Source organism: Ursus maritimus, unplaced genomic scaffold (assembly GCF_017311325.1).
Source record: "Ursus maritimus isolate PB19 unplaced genomic scaffold, ASM1731132v1 scaffold_3, whole genome shotgun sequence".
Lineage (NCBI taxonomy): Eukaryota > Metazoa > Chordata > Mammalia > Carnivora > Ursidae > Ursus > Ursus maritimus.
Window position 1 is genome coordinate 22,446,476 of NW_024425563.1, and position 19,385 is coordinate 22,465,860.

Sequence of the window (19,385 nt, forward strand, 5' to 3'; positions counted from 1 at the left end):
ACTTGCTACTCCTCAGACTATCAATGCCCTTCCTCTAACCTCTTCTTCTCCATCAGGTGAAATAGCTACTCACTTTTCCAAGTCCTACTTAAAGATCTCCTACAGTCTTCCCTAACCTCACTTACTCTCCCCACATCACTCACCCCCTGCCTCTATAATTACACACCAATCTTTATTTTACTTCTCAACAAGCTGTACTGTAGTTAGTCGAGCCCTTATCTTTCTCCTCTAGTAGACAAGGCCTGTGGTTTACTTGTTGCTGTAGCACTTAACACATGCCTGGAATATACTAGGTCTTTGATCAATGACTGGTGAATAAATGGCAAAACTCCAAAGTGAGGACATAGTTAAGGTTATTTCTCAATGAAGGGTATACCTGATTCCCTTTTGAACATAAAACAAGATATAGTCCCTTAGTCCCTCACTCCCCATTTCTAGTCCACTGCTTATTTTAAGCAATGTTTCATTGGGACATTTCCTCACTTCCTCTTGTTCTTTGTAAGTTTAGCTGCCAGCCTAACCACATTAGCATTCAGGAGCAGCAACAAAACAGACTTTCCAAGTTCTAAAAAGCAAAGACTTTACAATTACCAATAGTAATACAAGTTCTTTTTAAAAAACAGTCTTAATGTTTATGCATACAAACTTCATTCTTCGTAATTCCGAAAAAGGCACGGCATAATTTATCCAAGTCACCATTTAAGAGTTATCCATTTAAACTGTCAGCCAAAATTTTCACATTTATAACCACAGAAATCAGCATGCATGAATTAATCTAAATACTATGCTTGTATACTAAATACACTATAAATAGTAGTCTAAATCACCAGATGACCCACACACAAGTAGCTCTTAAAGCTTCCTTTAAAAATACATGCCCAAAGGGGTGCCTAGGTAGCTCAGTCGGTTAAGCATCTCTTGGCTCAGGTCATGGTCTCAGGGGATCGTGAGATCAAGCCCCGAATCAGGCTCCGTGCTCAGCACAGAGTCCACTTGGGATTCTCTCTCCCTCTGCCTCTCTTCCTGGCTCGCTTTCTCACTCTCTCAAATAAATAAATCCTAAAAAAAAAATGATACATGCCCCAAATTCCAGTGATCATCTCAATCTATAAAACAAGATTTTTTAATCAGAGTCAGTTACTCTTTCCCTTCTTCTCCTCACCAACTTTCCCAAAACACACTGACACACACCCACACACACACCCCTCCCATAACAAACCTGGTTTCCTCAAGAAATTATCTGATGGCTCAGTAACAATTTGATAAGGCAAGCTACAAGATCTGAGATTCTGGAGGAGATCCCATATGGTACAATTATCTTCTAAGACACTACTTTTGGTGACAGAATACAGATTCGCCTCAAGGGATCACAAATGTGGTAGGCCGCCTTATTTGCCTCCTAGTTTTGTTTTTGTCTTTCAAAAATATACTAAAAGCTCTCTAAAGTTGTATTTCTGACTTTTCTTCAGTTCATATAAATGTTCATATTTTAGGTACACAGGCATGGTGAAAAGGTAAAAAAAAAAAGATCATATGATGAAATGTTTGAATCTTCGATAACTAAACTGTACTGAGTGGGGTCAAAAACTCATTAGCCTAATTCTGAACTGCACTTCAGAAAAAATATATATTCCAAGGCATATATAATCCACTTATTTTTCTTGAGCAGTCAAAAATTCTTTTCATTTTCCAAGTTTTGTCCATAGTACATCAAAATAACTTCAGACAAAGCATTCTTGTTGCTCCAAGATTAAAAGTTTCCAATAGCTCAATGTGGTTGTAATCTTCTGGAAACACCTGAAATTGATTTGTTTCACCTCCTTTTACTATTTCTCTTCCAGCCCGTTCACCTTAGAAGAACGCTGATGGACAAAAGTTCTAACTGAAAAGCCCAGAAAGTGAATAATCCGTCCCCTAGCTAATAAGAAAGAACTATGATACATAACGCACAAAAATTAACATGTATCCAGAGCCTCAAAAAAAAAAAAAAAAAGAACAAAACAAATGACTGGACTTGGTCTAAATAAAATGTTTCTAAAATAAGCTTAACACAAGTAGGTTTCTTTTTCATTGCTGTTTTACTTAACATTTATGGAAAATTATATTTGGGTAAGCTCAGGTTGAAAACACTAGCTTTAGCTCTCAAGGAAAACATGAAAGAACAGAGAGAAAATTTTCTAAAATGTTTTTTACAAAATAAAAGATTGGTATTTAAGACTGATTTCCAAATACCATACACACACACACACACACACACACACACACGGAATTATAGAATAAGCATCACACACAGTCACACAAAAACATTTAAATTCAAATATCACATTTCCTGGACTAATTACAACCCCAGAGAGGGTGCGCTGAAATTCTTGAGGCTTGAGTAGACACTTCTGAGACTCAACAACCCAGAGTTCCCGCTTTACACTCCAATTTTTCACAGTGGCACTAAGTGGATGAACAAGCCCACTGCAGCACAAAGCGCTGGGGTTGCCTAAAGAGATCTAACAGAAGCTGAACATATGCAATAACTTCCTGTTCTCCAGAGACTGGAGGGTGTGCTTCTAAAGGCTGACAATTCATAACCCGTCCAAAAACCAAAAGTCAGTATGTCTTTTCAAATATTTGTGAAAAAAATGTTAATTTCAAAAATCACTGTTCATCATTATTATGCCCCAACATTTACTGAATGCCTTATTATGCACAAGTAAAGAGGTATAAAAAATTTAATCCCAGACCTCAAGGAGCTTAGATTTCCCTTAAAACAGTCATCCATTTGTGATTACTTCACATAAAATACTTCTTGAAGACAACCCAGGGGTCTGCTTGAACTCACAGTATACAGGGCAATGCATATTCAGGTATTTAAATCACAGGGAGTTTGTCTTCAGCTCCCTAACAAAATTAGAGATGGATGTACACTTGTGATTTAATAAAAACAAGAAACCTACAATTTTGGGTTCCACTGGAATATACATGAATTGGGAAAGAAATCTGAAATCCTTCTTTAATCCCTTCTAGATCTGGACAAGGGCTCTCATTATCTGCTGCTCTAAGAGTTACTTCTTAAATCCAAGAGCTAAATTTCCTTAAAACCTGGTAAGAAATCTATTTCCATGAAAAATCCTGGGTTGAAGATGATTTTTTTTTTTTTTTTTTTGGCTAAATGAGAATATGACCACTGACTACTAAGCAAAAAGTCATTTTCTCTCATATATGTTGAATTTGAGATGGGGGAGGGGAAAGGCACACAGGATGAAATCAAAGGATTTCAAATAAGGAGATGCCAAAACATAGTAAGCAATACTTCTTAATCTGACTGTTTTATTTTTCGTCTTAGTCATGGACCCAGTTGAAAGTCACACCTAACTCCTATCAGAAGAAAAAGAAAAGTCCCTCGACACAAACAATTCTGCACACCCAAGAATAAGTATTACATTACATGTGATAATTGTATGTTTCTTCTCCTGCTCATAAAATAAGGAAATTACACTCATGCACAGATTCTAGTCATATTTTCACTACCTTATGAGATAACACACCAAGAACATTCAAACACAAATCTGGATACTACTACTGAATTTTAAAAACAAAACAAAAAACCCCAGCATCTCCAAGGACCCCCTCCCCTTCTTCCTTGAGTGAGGAACAACCCATTAACTTACTGTTCAAAGTAATTTTTTTTAAAAGGCTGTACATGAAATAGGAAAAGGATCACGGTGGGCACAAATGATGCCCTAGTAAAAAGGTGAGATGCACATACCCATTCTCCTGTGAGCACTGTCCAACCTGACAGGTTCACTCACACTGCCTTCACCTTAAAAGTTTCCCAACCCATTGTCTCTACACACACTTAAGAAAACGTGAATTTTGCTCTAACCACAAAAATTAAGCACAACTGACACCAACTCTAAAATAAGCAATTAATATATTCTAATCTAATGCTTAAGAAGGGATGGAGATCAGGCAACAGCTCCTCCAACTGGCTGGTGCAGATGACCACTTAAAGCCCTAAAAATATTAAGATTTTTAAACAACTCCAAGTTCTGATGGGGACAGTCAGAAGCACTGTAGAAACTTTGGGACCAGCAGCAACGACACAACAGGTGAGAGAGGCGGTGGACATCATTGCACAGTGAGGTGGACAACATGCAGGGGCAAACCCTTGAGTTCCCCAAAAGGCTGGGGATGTGAGATAATACCCACGCACAAGGCCATCCAGAGCCCCTGTCTTTACAGTGGCAACAGTGCGGTTCCTTCCGAGGGTCGCGCCACTCCCCCTCTCCTCACCCAGGGGACCACCACCCCAGGCACAGGAAGAACCGAGGCCCCTCCACCGGCAGCATCTCAGATGGGGAAGAAAACACAATGTCGCTCCTTATTTCTGCGTACAAAAGGACTTTGCGCCCTCCTCCTCGAACTGCCGCCGCTGCTGCCCGGGCCGCCTCCTAACTTGCAAGAAGGTGGGCAACGCGCCATATTCCAGCGTCCCCCGGTCTACCTGGGTAACAAGCCCACGCCACCCCTGCGGGAGGGAAGCTTCGGAGGCCGCCCCAAGAGCCAGCCTCCTCTCCCGCAGGAGACAGCGGCTCCCGCGCCCCGGCCCGGCCCGCCGCGCCGCCCGCGGACCAGACCCGGGAAGGGCCGAGGGGGCGAGCGGGGAGCCGCGGCTCCGGTCCCGCGCAGCCCGCCCACCTCCCGCTCCCGGGCCAGGCGCGCTCTCCCGGGCCTCCGGCTCCCGAGCCCGCGGGAAGGCCGGGCCCAGACCCCGGGTTCTACGGTGGAGAGGAGGCCGCGGCCCCCAGAGCCTCAGGCGGCGGGGGAGGCCGGAACCCTGGGGCTCTCGGGAGGGCAGCGCCTCCCTCCCGAGCCCGCCAGGACGCCTGGGGCCTACTGCGGCCTGCGCATCCTCGGGGTGGCGGTTTGACTGGGCCGGGCCGGGGCCCCCCGCCCGAGGCGGGCCGAATCCGGCAGGGGCCCAGGCCCGGAGCCGGGGGCGGCAGGGTGCAGGCTGCGGGGCGGGCCGGCCGGCCGGCGGGCGGGCGGCGTGTTGCGGCTGCGCCGGGGCTGAAATAGCTGGAGATTGCGCGGTAGGGCACTCACCTCAGAGCGGCTGCGCTACCGTGGGCCTGCGCCGTGGAGACTGCGACCGCGCCGGCTCCTCGCAGCCTCCTGCCACCAGCGGCAATGGCGAGCGCTGCCGCCTCTGCCGCCGCCGCCGCCGAGGAGGGGGAGGGGAGGGAGAGGAGGCACGCACGCGACGCACGGGCTCAGCTTCCCCGCCCGGCGGCCGCCATGATGGTGAGGTCGTCGCTGTTAAGCCGGGCCGGCCCGGAGGGGGTTCTGAGCGAGGGTCCCTGCCGGCCTCCGCGGCTTCCTGGAGCCCACATTGAGCTTGAAAGAGTTGGATGGGGCCGGAGCCATGAAGGCAACTGGATAAGTCAAGCGTGGACTTTCGGGAGAGTGGCACAGGCAGCCCAAGATGGTTGCTAATCTGGAAATAGTAACATTTCTCGCCCCCCAGCCCCGAGAATTATAGCACCTCCTGAACAAGCCTCGACAATTGGGAACGGGCTTCCCCGCATTTTCCTCAGCCTTGACAGTTGCATCTTCACCCTTTCTTTGGAATGACCTTTGTTTCCCTATTTCAAACCCTGCCCAGGTATTTAAAAGCAAAAATTTTTGCACAAAGCAATATATTAATTTATCCGCTCATTTATTCGCTTGGCAAACATTTCTAGAAGGCCCTTTCTCTGCCAGTTTTGTTCTCGACACCCTGGAGATGCACCTGTTAGAAAGATGAAGCCCTTGCTCTGAACGAGTTCGTACCTTCAGTGCAGGGAGTCAGAAGCAATAGGGAGCCCCAAGCAGGTGCCTGAGAAGTAAAGAGGAGTGGGTAGCAGAAAAACAATCTAATGTTAGTGACATATGAGAGGTTGTTTTTGTTCTTGGTTTTTAAAAGTGTGATCAGGAAATTACGTGCCTCAGAATCACTAGGGCTGATTACTTAAATCCTGGGCCCCAATTGGTTGTCTCCACAATCTTGGCTTGTTAGCCCGGGAAACTGAATTTTTAACAGCCCCCCTACTCACACCTTGTCCTGGTAATTCTCATGAACACCATAATTTAAGAACCATTGCATTGGGATGCGTGGTTGGTTCAGGCTACCAAATCTCTCATCAAGATACCGCAAAAGACTTCACGGTCTCCCTGCTACAGGAATTGCCCTCTCCAATCCATTCTCTGCCCTATAGCTTAAGTGGTCTTTCAAAAAAGAAAATCATGTCATTTACCTGCTTAACAGGCTTAATAAGATCCTATTGCACATAAGTTAAAGCCTAAAATTCTCTCAGTTGGCTTTGGGGCCCAAGGTGACCTCACTCCTGCTGATATCTTTGACCTCATCAGCCACAGACTTCTCCCTCAGGCTGCAGCCAAATCAGGAAGCTCCCAAGTCATACATGGCAGGAAGTTCTCCCACCTCATCATTTTTGCAAGGGCTGCTCTCTCTGCACAGAACTTTCTTCTCCACTCTTAATTCCTTCTTGTTACCTACTTAAACCTGAATACTTCCTGCCATTTCTTAAGGTCTCAACATTTATGTCGTTTCCTCCAGGAAGCATTCTCATGTCCCCCCAGATTGAGTGCTTTGGCTCTTTTATCATCATACCCAGTATTTAGCACCTGTGCTTATTGAGCATTCATGATGTTTCAGGCCCTATTTAAGTCCTTCACACACATTATCTCCTTTCTCATTTAATTCTCAAGGAGAGTCCACAAGGCAGATATACTGTTGTTATTATCTCATTTTGCAGGTAGAGAAACAAGGGCATATAGAGATTACTTGCCCAAACCCAGACACTAAAAAGTGGAGCCAGGTCTGAAAGCCCTCAGCTTGGCCTCAGAGTTGTGCTCTGAACCATTACCAGCATTTTCACATTGCAGGCTGATCCCCACTGAGGAAGCACAAAATGAACTTAGTGGGTCATGACCAACATTTCATAAAAGAAATAGAAAATATCAGAGAGCATCACACTTAGTGAGGCTCTTGTTTTGTGAAGCTTTTATTTCAGCTATATAAATGTATGTACATAGGTTTGTGTATTTGTACTAGATCATGATATAAAACACATTTCTTACTGGATTACAGCTGCATAAAGTTTGAAAGTACTGCATTACTTTTTCTCCACAGCACTTCTCAGACCATGAATCCTCCACAATCCAGAAGCTGCAGGAGGGCAGGGATTTCATCTCGTTCATGATTGTATACCAGCATCTCATGCAATTCCTGGCTGGCGGTAGACCTTCAGTAAACATACAGTGAGAGACCTCTGTGTCCACCCTCCTCAGACATGCAAGTTATTTTCTTAAGACAAATGAGCCTGTGAACCCCAGTTGCTCTGTCCAAAAGCCTTTTTATTTGGGATAACCAAAGATTCTAGAATCAGTCTCAGGAAAAAAAGCAGAAAAATCGACCCTAAGAGATTAAAAGAACTGGATTCCAACAAAGTGACAGTGATCAGCTTCAGCACAAGGAAGTCAGAAACTGTAGACAGGATAATGTCGGAAGACAACTCTATAAGGTAAGCTGTAGGTAGTAGTCGCATTAAGAAAAAGGGATGACTTGGGGTGCCTGGCTGGCTTAGTCAGTGGAGTGTGTGGCTCTTGGTCTCAGGATTGTGAGTTCAAGTCCTATATAGAGCTTAAGGAAAGAAAGAGAGAGAGAAAGAGAGAGAGAAGGAAGGAAAGAAGGAAAGAAAGAAAGAGAGAGCGAGAGGGTGGGAGGGAGGGAGGAAGGAAGAAAAGAAAGAAAGAAAGAAAGAAAGAAAGAAAGAAAGAAAGAAAGAAAGAAAAGGAAAGAAAAGAAAGAAAAAGACTTAAGATGACTTAATCTTGGCGCCCAGAGCAAGAATAAAAAGAAGCCTAGGGCGCCTGGGTGGCTCGGATGGTTAATTGTTTGCCTTCGGCTCAGTCATGATCCCAGCGTTCTGGGATCAAGTCCCGCATCGGGGATCAAGTCCCGCATCGGGCTCCCTGCTCAGCAGGGAACCTGATTCTCCCTCTGCCTCTCTCTCTGTCTCTCATGAATAAATAAATAAAATCTTTAAAAAAAAAAAAAGAAGAAGAAGACGAAGAAGCCTAGACCCTTGAGAATATATTGGGAGTTCATCAGCCTTGGCAATGCAGGAGATTCCCCAATTGGCTTTGCTTTCAATAAGCTGCTGGGCATTTGGGGGAACGTGGGTCGCTCAGTTGGTTAAACGTCTGCCTTTAGCTCGGGTCATGATCTCAGGGTCTTGGGATCGAGCCCCGTGTTGGGCTCCCCACTCAGAGGGCGTTTCCTTGTCTCCTCCCTCTGCCCCTCACCCCCACTTGTGTTCTCTCTCTCTCTAATAAGTAAACAAAATCTAAAAAAAAAAAAAAGAAGAATAAGAAGGTGCTGGTCATTTGACTGGCTGAATTATAGTGTGTGCTAAGAACCAAATTGAGTGGTCCTACAGATAATAAATGCTCCAGGTAATCAGAATTGAATTTACGTGGGAAATTTCAGAGAGATGTACCTTGATTTGGCCTTGAAGGGTGGGCAAGATTCTTATGGACACAGAGCAGAACGGTGAAGACACTTTAACCGGGTGGATTGTTGTGGGAGACTGAGCAACAGGTGGAGGTGGGAGGCCTCCAAGTGTGTTTAGCACGTAAAGCACTGAGGTAGGTCTCAATTGGAGCAGCCAGCATTCAGGCCTGTCCTAGGTGGTTTGCTCACTAGTGGGACACTTGACAGGAGCTAATTTAGCTCTAGAAGGTAGTCTTCTCGTCTAGTGTTGACTGTGTCCTGTGGAGTGGCATGGGGGGGACAGCAGGGGAGAAGGAGATGAAGAAAGGTGGCTGAAGCAACGATTTTGACAAGGGACCCTTCAGGACCCACTGTGTAGGAGTCCCAAAAGAAGCAGCCTCCCCAGTTCTACTTTGGAATGTGTGCAGCCCCAGCCCCATAAGGATTTAGGGGAACCTGGAACTATGTAAACAATACAAGGGAGTTTTACCTCTTTGGGAACACGAAGGGCTGGACCAGGCAGGGTCTGCATTTCCAGAGAGCAGTGGCCCCAGCAGCCACACCCCCTGCTTTCAGAGGCCACATCATAACATGGGACAGACTCCAGGTTCAAAGCCTGGCCGTACCACTTCCTACCTGTGCGACCCTGACAAGTGACTCCACATTTTAAGCCTCTGTTTCTCTGCCCAAGACATGGAGGTCAAGAGGTAATATAAGGACTCAGAACAGAGCCTGGACCCAGGAAGCACATAGTAATCGCTGGGTATTATTAGCTCTTCCCAATTACCATGAATCATGCAAATTGCTTGGTACAAAATACAGGTATGATAGATGGTGGCTGTTGTGGTGGTGATGACGATGAATAGGTGTTTGTGAGCACATGTAAATATCCCTGGGGACACCCCCAAAAAGCTAGGGAGAGCATTCAAGGGAGGCCAAGGCCAGGGATTTGTGTAAGGGAGCAGTGTGTTTCAAGCTTAGAAATGTCAAGGTGAGTTTTTTTATGTGTGAGGGTGGTTTGGGGGAAAGAGGATGGGTAAGACTGTTTACTGTTACTTTATCTAAATTAATATTTCTGTATTAAGGTAACAACTCTTAGGGCACCTGGGCGGCTCAGTCAGTTGAACGTCTGATTCTTGATTTCAGTGCAGGTCATGATCTCAGGGTGATGAGATCGAGCCCCACATTGGGCTCCATGCTGGGTGTGGAGTCTGCTTGAGATTCTCTATCCTTCTCCCTCTGCCTCTCCTGCTTGTGCTCTCTCTCTCTCTCTCTCTCTCTCAAATAAATAAATCTTTTTTTTTAAAGGTAACAACACTTAAAATCTATTTTTCTTTGAGCCTTTAAGTTGATGTCATCTATTTCAAAATCTAAGAAATCTTAACAGTCATTTTCAAAGGGTCCTCCTCTCCCTGACCCCAAAGTCTGTTGATGGCCCCCTGTCATATGTATTTCCGTCTTCACACTGTTTCCCGACTGTCTGTCCTGCCCATGAGACTTTGAACTGTGATCAAGAGCTCCTGTGTTATAGACATTGCAAGTTCAGTGAGTTAAAACCTGGCCTCATTATCTTGCCTCAAAGCTGCTTCTCCTCCTGTGGTCCCTGTCTCAATTAACAGTGTCTTTTGGATATAACATCTTAGAATCCTTTTTATATGATTTCTCAGGTCAATTCAACACATATTTATTGGGCACCTCTCTATACCAAATGCCAGAGTGCTGGGGATACGGTGAGAAACATGGGGCTTGTCCTTGAGAAAAGGCTGATTAATTCTCCTTCAACTCAACTGGATTACATTACACTCCTTTAAATAACTTCTTCACTCATTTAATGTTGTTAAATAACCGCTAACCATTTTAAACTGCATTTATATACATATTTACTTTGTCTTTTAAACTCTGTATTTAAATCCCTGATCTAACAAACAGAATGTCCTCATATAAATAATAATAACAACAACAATAACTAACTTACTGGGCATTCACTAAAAATCTGGCACCATTGCAAGCTCCTGTATGAACTCCTTAATTCCTTCCCAGCAATGTTATGAAATAGGTAGTATAATTATACTTATTTTATACATAAGAGAACTCAGGCACAAGAAGTTTAAATTACTTGCTCCTAGTCAGATATCTAGCAAACCTAATATATTTAAAATCTAATAAATTTTAAAATCTAATATATTAAACTTTAAATATAGTGAATGTCAAACTGTCTCTTTTTTTTTAAAGATTTTATTTATTTATTTTAGAGAGAGAGAGAGAGAGAGGGAGCATCAGCAGAGGCCGGGGCAGAGGCAGAGGGAGAAGCAAACTCCCCACTGAGCAGGGAGCCCGAAGTGGGGCTCGATCCCAGGACCCTGGGATCATGACCTGAGCCAAAGGCAGACACTTAACTGACTGAGCTACCCAGGCACTCCTCAAACTCTCTCTCTCTCTTTTTTTTTTAAAATAGGCTCCATGTCCAATGTGGGGCTTGAACTCTGGACCCTGAGATTGAGACTCACGTGTTCTACCGACTGAGCCACCAAGCACCCCCAAAGTCTCTTTCAATACCATTTGCAAACTAATAAAAATCTCTAATGCAAGTCTGAAATCAATTACTGAATTATGTATTTTACATTGGATTCACAAGTCTAATTTATCAGATTCTCTAATCAATTATCTACATCTTACAAACATTGAAAATGCCAAATTACACAGAATACTATTAGAGTTAAGACAAAAATACAAATTCTGTGGATTTATTCCATCATCCTCATATTTAATTCTGAACCTTTTTGGGATTAAATATTATTTATCATCTCAAGCCATTGAGGTGACTGCCTCAAGCCAATGAGCTTGGCTCTGCAGGAGAAGGGGGATTCCCATCTCAGCAGGCTGAGATTGCTTTTTGGCCAAGATGTATCAGAGAGATTCTTCTGCCACCACTGTGAACATGCCAAGTCCCTTCAATATAATCTATGTCAACAGGTCTTTCCTAGACCCTACCCTACCCTACAGATTAGATTCCCCCTGGTGCCTAACCTAATTCTTTCTGGACCCACTGATCAGGTTATGAGGTAGATAAAATTCTGGTAACCATCAAGTTCCTTCTTCTCTTGATTAGATCCAACTGATCTCTTTACTGGATGATTACATTTGGCATCCTTTTCCTATTCTTGCCCTGTCTGCCACAATCCTAAGGTCATTCCTAATGACCAAAAAAAAAAAAAAAAAAAAAAAGGTAGGTTGGGCCAGGCTGTACAGGGTCCTAATGGCCTTCTTTGGAATGGATTCTTAATTCAGGGCAACAGATGGCTTTTAGACAATTTTAAGCAAGACACTTACAAGGTCAGAATAGTGTAGATTCACCAGGAATCCAAATATGAATTGAGCCACTGATCCCTAGAAGGTACTCAAGGCTCGACACTTCTTCACCCTCTTTAGGGTGGAGTCAGGATGGTGAGCAAGAACTTTTACCCCACCCCAAACTCATACCCATATCCACACGGGAAGAAAAACTTGCTGAAATTGGAGAATATGGCTTAAGGTACATTTTCTAGGGGTAGAGCCTTTAAAAGGTAGGAAGTTCAGGATGGGTAGGTGCAGTGTCCCTTCCATCATCAACACATCCTGAGTGGTAACAGGGCTGTCCTTGCCCTACTTGGAGGCACCCAAGCCAGCATCTTCTCTTTTCTCCTTCTAGGAAGTCTCCAGGCCCTGGGGCTACGGCCCCACCTATGATGGCTTGGACAACCCCAGCTTTTGGGCAAAGAAGCTGCAGGTTTGTTTTTCTGTACAAATTCTCTGGTGAGGTTGGCTTTTTGTGCCACTAGGAAGTAAAGTTCTAAGACTCATGTTTGGGCATCAGGTGGGGGGAATAGACAGAGAGGACCAGAGTCCAGCCTGTCTTTCCTGACTTCTGCATTGTGGTTGGAGGCGAAATACCCAGCTAATAATAAAGTTCTTTTTTTCCCCTAATTGTGTCATTGTTCCCTTTCCTTATATTTCCCCCAGTGACCCCTTGGGATGGGGAGAAGGCTGGCCAAGGCAGGATTCAGGCATTCCCAGATCTCCAACCAGATATCTTCTCTATACCATCTTAATAGCAGTCCTTGGAAGATATTCTGAACTCCCTAACAGACCAAAATTAGGCTGGAAATGTTTAAAAGAAACAAAAAGAAAAACCAACAGGGGAAATAAAGGAAAATTCGACACTGCTTGGTAACTAATGAAATACTGAGGGACTAGGAGGGCAGAGGTCAGAGGTAATTCCAAGGTTTTAAGAATGAAATGACAGAAAGGTGGTGGTGTGGTTGACAGTCATCTAAAGGGACAGCCAATTTAGATGGAAAGAGGATGTGTTTGGTTTCAGACAGATTGAGTGACGGGTGGCAACAGGGAAGCCATATGTTTTGGGAAGATTACTCTGGGCGCAGGCAGCAGCACGGAGTGGAGGTGGGGGAGGCTGAGATGGAGCAATCAGGCATGAATGCAAACTCGTGGTGCCCGTGGCATAGAAGGGAGGGAAGGATTTGAGAGACATTGGGAAGAAAGCTTAATCGGGGCTTGGAGGCTGATTAGATCTTGAGGGTGCTGGAGAAGTGAGTTGTCCAATAACTCCCTAATACTTACCTCATAGCTTTAGACAGTTGCTCTTTTTTAATATCATTCACTCATTTATTTATTCAACAAATACCTTCTAACAGTCACCTTTGGGTGTGACTTGCTAACTCAAGAGATTCCCCTTCTCTGGAAACTGCCCCCATTCACAGAAATGGCCCCCAGAAGTCACTCCTATACTTTATTTTTTTTTTTTAAGATTTTATTTATTTATTTGACAGAGACAGAGACAGCCAGCGAGAGAGGGAACACAAGCCCGGGGAGTGGGAGAGGAAGAAGCAGGCTCATAGCGGAGGAGCCTGATGTGGGGCTCGATCCCACAACGCCGGGATCACGCCCTGAGCCGAAGGCAGATGCTTAACCGCTGTGCCACCCAGGCGCCCCACTCCTATACTTTAAAACCCTCATCCCCCCATTGCTGACCGACTCAGGCATGCACTTGACCCAAGCTATGCCAAGTATATTCTCTGTCCTGGGAATTTAGCATGTTTGGCTAAGACAGACTGAAATCATGCTAGAGCTGAGTCACATTAATGGTGGCATTAGAGAAAAGATCCATGAACACCACTGAGGTCCCCAAGGCTCCATTATCCCTCTCATACCTTCTGGCCACGTATGATTAGTCTGGAAATAGGTACCTGATTCAAGTTAGCTAATCCGATCCTTTCCTGGAGATTCTGAAATTGGAATTGAGATCTCTCTCTCACTCTACCCTTTTTTAACTTTGGGAGCTGTAAGCAGAAGCCATTTCTTACCAAATGAACTGGGGAACAGAGACAGTCCATCAGCAGTGAGAGAAGCAGACATGAGAGAGTATTTCCGAGGGTCCCCACAGTACTCCAGTCCCTAGTTCTCTGCCTGGTATTCACAGGATCCCTGCTGATGGGTTTTCTCAGTTCCTGAATATTCTCCTGATAAATTGCCTTTTTTGCTTAGAGGACTTTGAGTAGAAGTTTCTGATGGGTAGACACTTCCAACCTAAAGAGTTGTAGCGAATATGTATCTGTGTGTCTGAGACTCTGGGCAAGACACCCCGGATCCACTATGGAACAGGCCTGGTTCTGTACTCAAGTTGCTTAGAGCTGTGGGGAGAAGAGAAATTCTGTTATCGATAACTACGATACACGTAAGAAGAGAAAATGCACTAGAGATGTACAAAGCAAACTCTTTGGGGACTTAGAGGAGGCCCAGAGCTGCTAAAGGCAGGGCTGGACCAGAATGAGGGAAGCAAGGAGCCCCTGACTCTCAGGGTTATGTGAGTGCAGGCTTGGCACTTCCACAACCCTGAGAGGGCGTGCCTCCTTAAATTTTGCACCTTACGCACCTTTCTGGGCTCATCCCACTTCTGGCCCTGGCTAATAGTGAGGGTCAGGACGACTTCATAGGAAAGTTAGTACCTGAGCTGGACCTTGGGGAAGAAGGAGTTGGACTTGGTGGCAAGGTCATATATAACTCAAGGTAAAGTTAACATTTTCAAAAATGCTCCCGTGAGAACACAAAAGGATTGCTCTAGAATCATCGGACTCTCGGGTATGACTGAAGTATCCAGAGCCTGAAGGAGGAGGCCAGAGTAAGAGAAAAGGAGGGACCACATAGTGAGACTCTTCCGGCAACAAGAAAATAGCGGTGACTGTTAAACTGAGAAGTGACGTAATCAGAGCGGTACTTAAAAAGATTAATGGAACACAATAGCCTGAACTAAAAAGGAAGGGCTAAGGTCAGGGTGAACAGTTAGAGGCTATTGTGTTAATCCAGGCAGAAAGGTGAAAGTCTAAACAAATTGGCACCAGCAATGGTGAGACTGTAGGAAAAATAATACACTATTAATATAACTTGGCAGTTGATTGGATGTTTGAGACGAGGAAAGAGAGGAATTTGAAATATTGCTAAACTCTGTACAGCTATAACAAAGAATGAAAAAGCATTTGATGAAATGATGTCCAAAATAAATACATGAAAAATGCAAGTAGAACTGTGTATATGGTAGGCTATTTGTATTTTTTTTGAATTTTGCCTGGGTTGTTGTTGTTGTTGTTGCTGTTGGGGTATAACTGACCTATGTCATTATATTAGTTTTAGGTATACAGCATAATGATTTGATATTTATATACATTGTGAAGTGGTCACCACAATAAGTCTAGTTACTATCTGCTACCATACAAAAGCTAAAAACAATTTTTTTCTTGTGATGAGAACTTTTAAGATTTACTTTCTTAGCAACTTTCAAACATGCTTTACAATGTGATCGACTATAGTTCCCGTGCTGTAAATTGCATCCCCGTGACTTATTTGTTTTATAACTGGAGGTTTGTACCTCTTGACCCCGTTCACCCATTTCGCCCACCTCCCTACCCGTTCCCTCATCATTTGTACTTTCAAAAGGGAAAAAAATGTAAATAAAGATACTTCTGACCTATGCAAAATATAGGTCTATATCCTTAAAGCAATACACACAAAACTTTGGCATTACTGGCCTGTGGAAAGCGGAAGTGGATGATTGGTGTTCAGAAGTGGGAGAGCCTATTCAATGTTCATCAGTGAACCTTTTGAATTTTGAACCATTTGGATGTATTACCTGGTAAAAACAATCCCTTAAAATTACTGAACAAAAACCACTCCAAAGCCCAAAGATGAGGCTGAAGTATGGAGCTGGTGACAGCAACTCCCTTAACAAAAATAAAGACAGGAAGAGAAGTTCATTTGAGAAAAAAAATTGATGTGTTTCAATTATGACATGGTGAGACCGGGAGGCCAGTTGTAACACACATCCAACAGCGGAGGAGGGGAGAGCTCACCAACACAAGGTCATGAAAGACCTTTGCCAGAACAGTTACTGGAATGGTGCAAACAGAAGCCAGAATTCATGGGGCGCCTGGCTGGCTCAGTCTATAGAGTGTGTGACTCTTGATCTCAGGGTTGTAAGTTCAAGCCCCATGTTGGGTGTAGAGATTACTTAAAATAAAGAAGGAAGGAAGGAAGGAAGGAAGGAAGGAAGGAAGGAAGGAAGGAAGAAAGAAAGAAAGAAAGAAAGAAACCAGAATTCAATGGGTAGTAGAATAAAGGGGAAATGGGAGAGGAGAGAGAACTAGAGTAGACTATTCCTTTAAGAATGATGGATAAAAAGGAGTAATGGAGAGGTTGTGGTAGCTAGAGAGAGCTAAAGTCAAGGTAGAATGAGGGAGGATTGAACATATGTTTAGGCTTCTGGAGAGGAGCCAGTAGAAAGAGAAAGGTTGAAACTACAGGAAGAGGGAGGAATTGATGGAGCAAGGATCCTAAGGAGGAGAGAAAGCACAAGAGTGGGATGAGGCTGAAAGGAGGTGGGGCACCTTCACATTTAAGAGAAGCCAGAAGGGAAGAAGGAAGGATGGGTGAGGATATAGATGTGAGTGTTAGTAGGGGATTCATGAGGGAGAGAGGATTCAAGCTGATTTGTCCTGTTTCCTCTGTGAGGCAGGGGACTAAGTCATCTGCTGAAAAGGGGACCCAGCAGTCAATAGCTCTGGAACAATGGCAAAGGTGTAGAACAGGCGTGCTTCGGGAGAAAGCACCACGCAAGGGTAGACAAGAGGGCGGACCACTAGTGTCAAGAGCCCAACTGAAATGAGGCCCCACTCAAATATGGTGGCACCAAGCAACATGACTCACAAAGCACTTTCTGTGACTTTCCACAGCAGCCCACAGACACTCAGGTGGCCAACACATAGTTTTGTTTCCTTGTTTGGGGCTTTCTCTTTTCTTGAGAGTCAACTTAGGTTTACTGTGGTCAAATACACTCTATTGGTTTGCTGACACTGCCATAACAAAATACCACAGGCTGGGTAGCTTACCCAATAGAACTTTATTTTCTGAGTTCTGTAGACTAGAAGTGTGAGCTCAAGATGTCAGCAGGTTTGGTTTCTTCTGATGCGTCTTTCCTTGGCTCACTGAAGGCCACCTTCTCGATGTGCTTTCATATGGTCATCTCTCTATGCCTGCAGCTGTCTGTTGTCTCTCTCTCTCTCTCTCTGTCCAAATTTCCCCTTCTTCTAAGGACACTGGTCATATTAGGGCCATCCTAACAGCCTATTGAACTTAATTACCTCTTTTTTTTTTTAAGATTTTATTTATTTGATGGAGAGAGAGCGAGCACAAGTAGGGGGAGCAGCAGGCAGAGGGAGAGGGAGAAGCAGGCTCCCCGTGGAGTGGGGAGCCTGATGCGGGGCTCAATCCCAGGACCCTGGGATCACAACCTGAGCTGAAGGCAGACGCTTAATGGCTGAGCCACCCAGGCGCCCCTCTTAATTACCTCTTAAAAGACCTTATCTCCAAATACAGTCACGTTCTGAGATACCGAGGTACTGGGAGTTAGGACTTCAACATATGAATTTCAAGGGGATGCAATTCAACCAATAGCCTGCATATAATATAAAATTTGTTACCTTAACCATTTTTAAGTGTGTAGTTAAGCGTTTGTTTTGTTTACATATTCATTATGGCTTGTGAGTCGTGCTTGCTTTCTATAGTAAGAAGATATCCCAGGGCCAAATAAAATTTCTCAGGCTCATTCCTGCCACATACTAACCATCAGCCATTCCTATGAAAATCTCAGGTTCTGATTAGGAGGGAAAGGTATTTAGGGACCACAGTCTAGATACTAGGAGTGATCATTGCTACTGGGTCGTCATCTTCAGTGGATAATGCTATGAAATAAGTATTTTTTAAAAGAACAGAAAGGGCTGGGCACCTGGGTGGCTCGGTCAGTTAAGCATCCGACTTGTTATTTCGGCTCAGGTCATAATGTCAGGGTCATGAGATTGAGCCCCGAGTCAGGCTCCACTTTGGGCATGGAGCCTGCTTAAGATTCTTCCTCTCCCTCTCCTTTTGTCCCCCCCCCCCCCCACTCACACGCTTTCTCTCTCTCTCTCTAAAAAAATAAATGAGTAAATAAAACCTTTAAAAAAATAAAAAATAAAAGAACAGAAAGGGTTTATACTGATACTTTTTTCTTCAGATTTAACCTTACAATTGTTTACTTAACCTTACCATCTTTATACTTGTATCACTTTTCTCTTACACTGAAAAAATTAGTTCCTAACAACATTAAAACAATTACCTATTTGCTTTACCATATAATTTATGTAAAAGAGTTTCAAAGTGGTAATACCAATATTACTGTTTATAGTAAGACTATCGAATAGAGGTTAAGATTTCTTTGCAGCTTTATATGTCTTTAAAAAAAATATTCCTCTGAGGATGTATAGTCAAAATACTATGATCTAAGGTGACTTGAAATAATTTTTTTCTCTTTGTTGTGACACCAACTTGGTATACATTTAGGCTCACTCAATCCTGCTGTGTTCAAAACTGGGTACTGGCCATGTGAGTATTGTGTACTGCTGTGGAAAATAACAGGATTTTATTTGGTTTTATTTTTGAATACACAAAACATTTACATGATTGCAAAGCTAAAAATATTAAAATATATATATATATTCAGAGATGTCTTTTTCAGCCTAGTGCCTTCCTCTCACCTTCACCCATGGATAATCATTTTATTAGTTTTTATTCCTCCTTCTGATAGTTCTTCTTGCAAAATAAGTACATACAAATATACACACAAACCTTCGTTTTCACACACATTTACATTTCTTGAACCGAAGGTGACATGTTAATGTTTAAGTGGTATATAATTTTTTATTCTTTTACTTTCAATCTGTCTCTTTATATTTGAAGTGTATTTCTTATAGACAACAAATACTTGAAATTTGCTTTTTGTTCTAGTCTGATAATCTCTGCCTTTTAATTGGGGTGTTTAGACCATTTCCATTTAATGTGATTATCACTATGGTTGGTTTTAAATTTATACTATTCCATCTGTTTTTCCTCCATTTTTGTATTTGCCCATCTTCTTTTGGATTGAGGATTTATTTCTCTTTCACGATTCCCCTTTATCTCCACTGTGCACTTATTAGTTTGACCTCTTTGCTTATTTTTTTAATGGTTGCTCTAGATTTTACAAATATGTGCCTTTAATTTATCACAGTCTACATTCATTTGATATTATATCACTCCATGTTTAATATAAGAACTCAACTATAATCTAAATCCATTTCTGGCTGCCTATCCTTTCTGCTATCTTTGTCATAAGTTTTTCTTCTATATATGTTATAAACATCACAATAAATTATCCTATTTTCTTTAACAGTGAACTATATTTATAATGAATTTTAAAATGAGAGGGAAGCAT

The 19,385-nt window shown here is 43.3% G+C and overlaps 2 protein-coding genes across 8 annotated transcripts in view; one reads left to right on the plus strand and one right to left on the minus strand.

Annotated features, from left to right (window-relative positions):
• The window catches only part of NRF1 (nuclear respiratory factor 1), a 141,411-nt gene extending 136,185 nt beyond the window's left edge, over positions 1-5,226 (minus strand). For all 7 annotated transcript variants that reach the window (XR_005838512.1, XM_040644003.1, XM_040644008.1 and 4 more), the window contains exon 1: positions 5,101-5,226. The gene's annotated coding sequence lies outside the window, so the exon portion shown is untranslated. The remainder of the gene's footprint in view (positions 1-5,100) is intronic.
• LOC121105891 (translation initiation factor IF-2-like) lies at positions 1,504-11,139 on the plus strand. Its single transcript, XM_040644544.1, has 5 exons — positions 1,504-1,514; positions 4,211-4,617; positions 5,062-5,659; positions 7,190-7,580; positions 11,007-11,139. Exons 1-3 carry the CDS (start codon positions 1,504-1,506, stop codon positions 5,388-5,390), a joined length of 747 nt encoding a protein of 248 aa, XP_040500478.1. The 3' UTR covers positions 5,391-5,659; positions 7,190-7,580; positions 11,007-11,139.
• The last annotated feature ends 8,246 nt before the right edge of the window (positions 11,140-19,385 follow it).

Bases quoted from the DNA above. Each gene is read 5' to 3' on its own strand.
- LOC121105891 (XM_040644544.1), top strand. The intron at 4,618-5,061 runs CCCGCGGACCAG...GCGGCTGCGCCG, and splicing joins CGGCCCGGCCCGCCGCGCCG to GGGCTGAAATAGCTGGAGAT.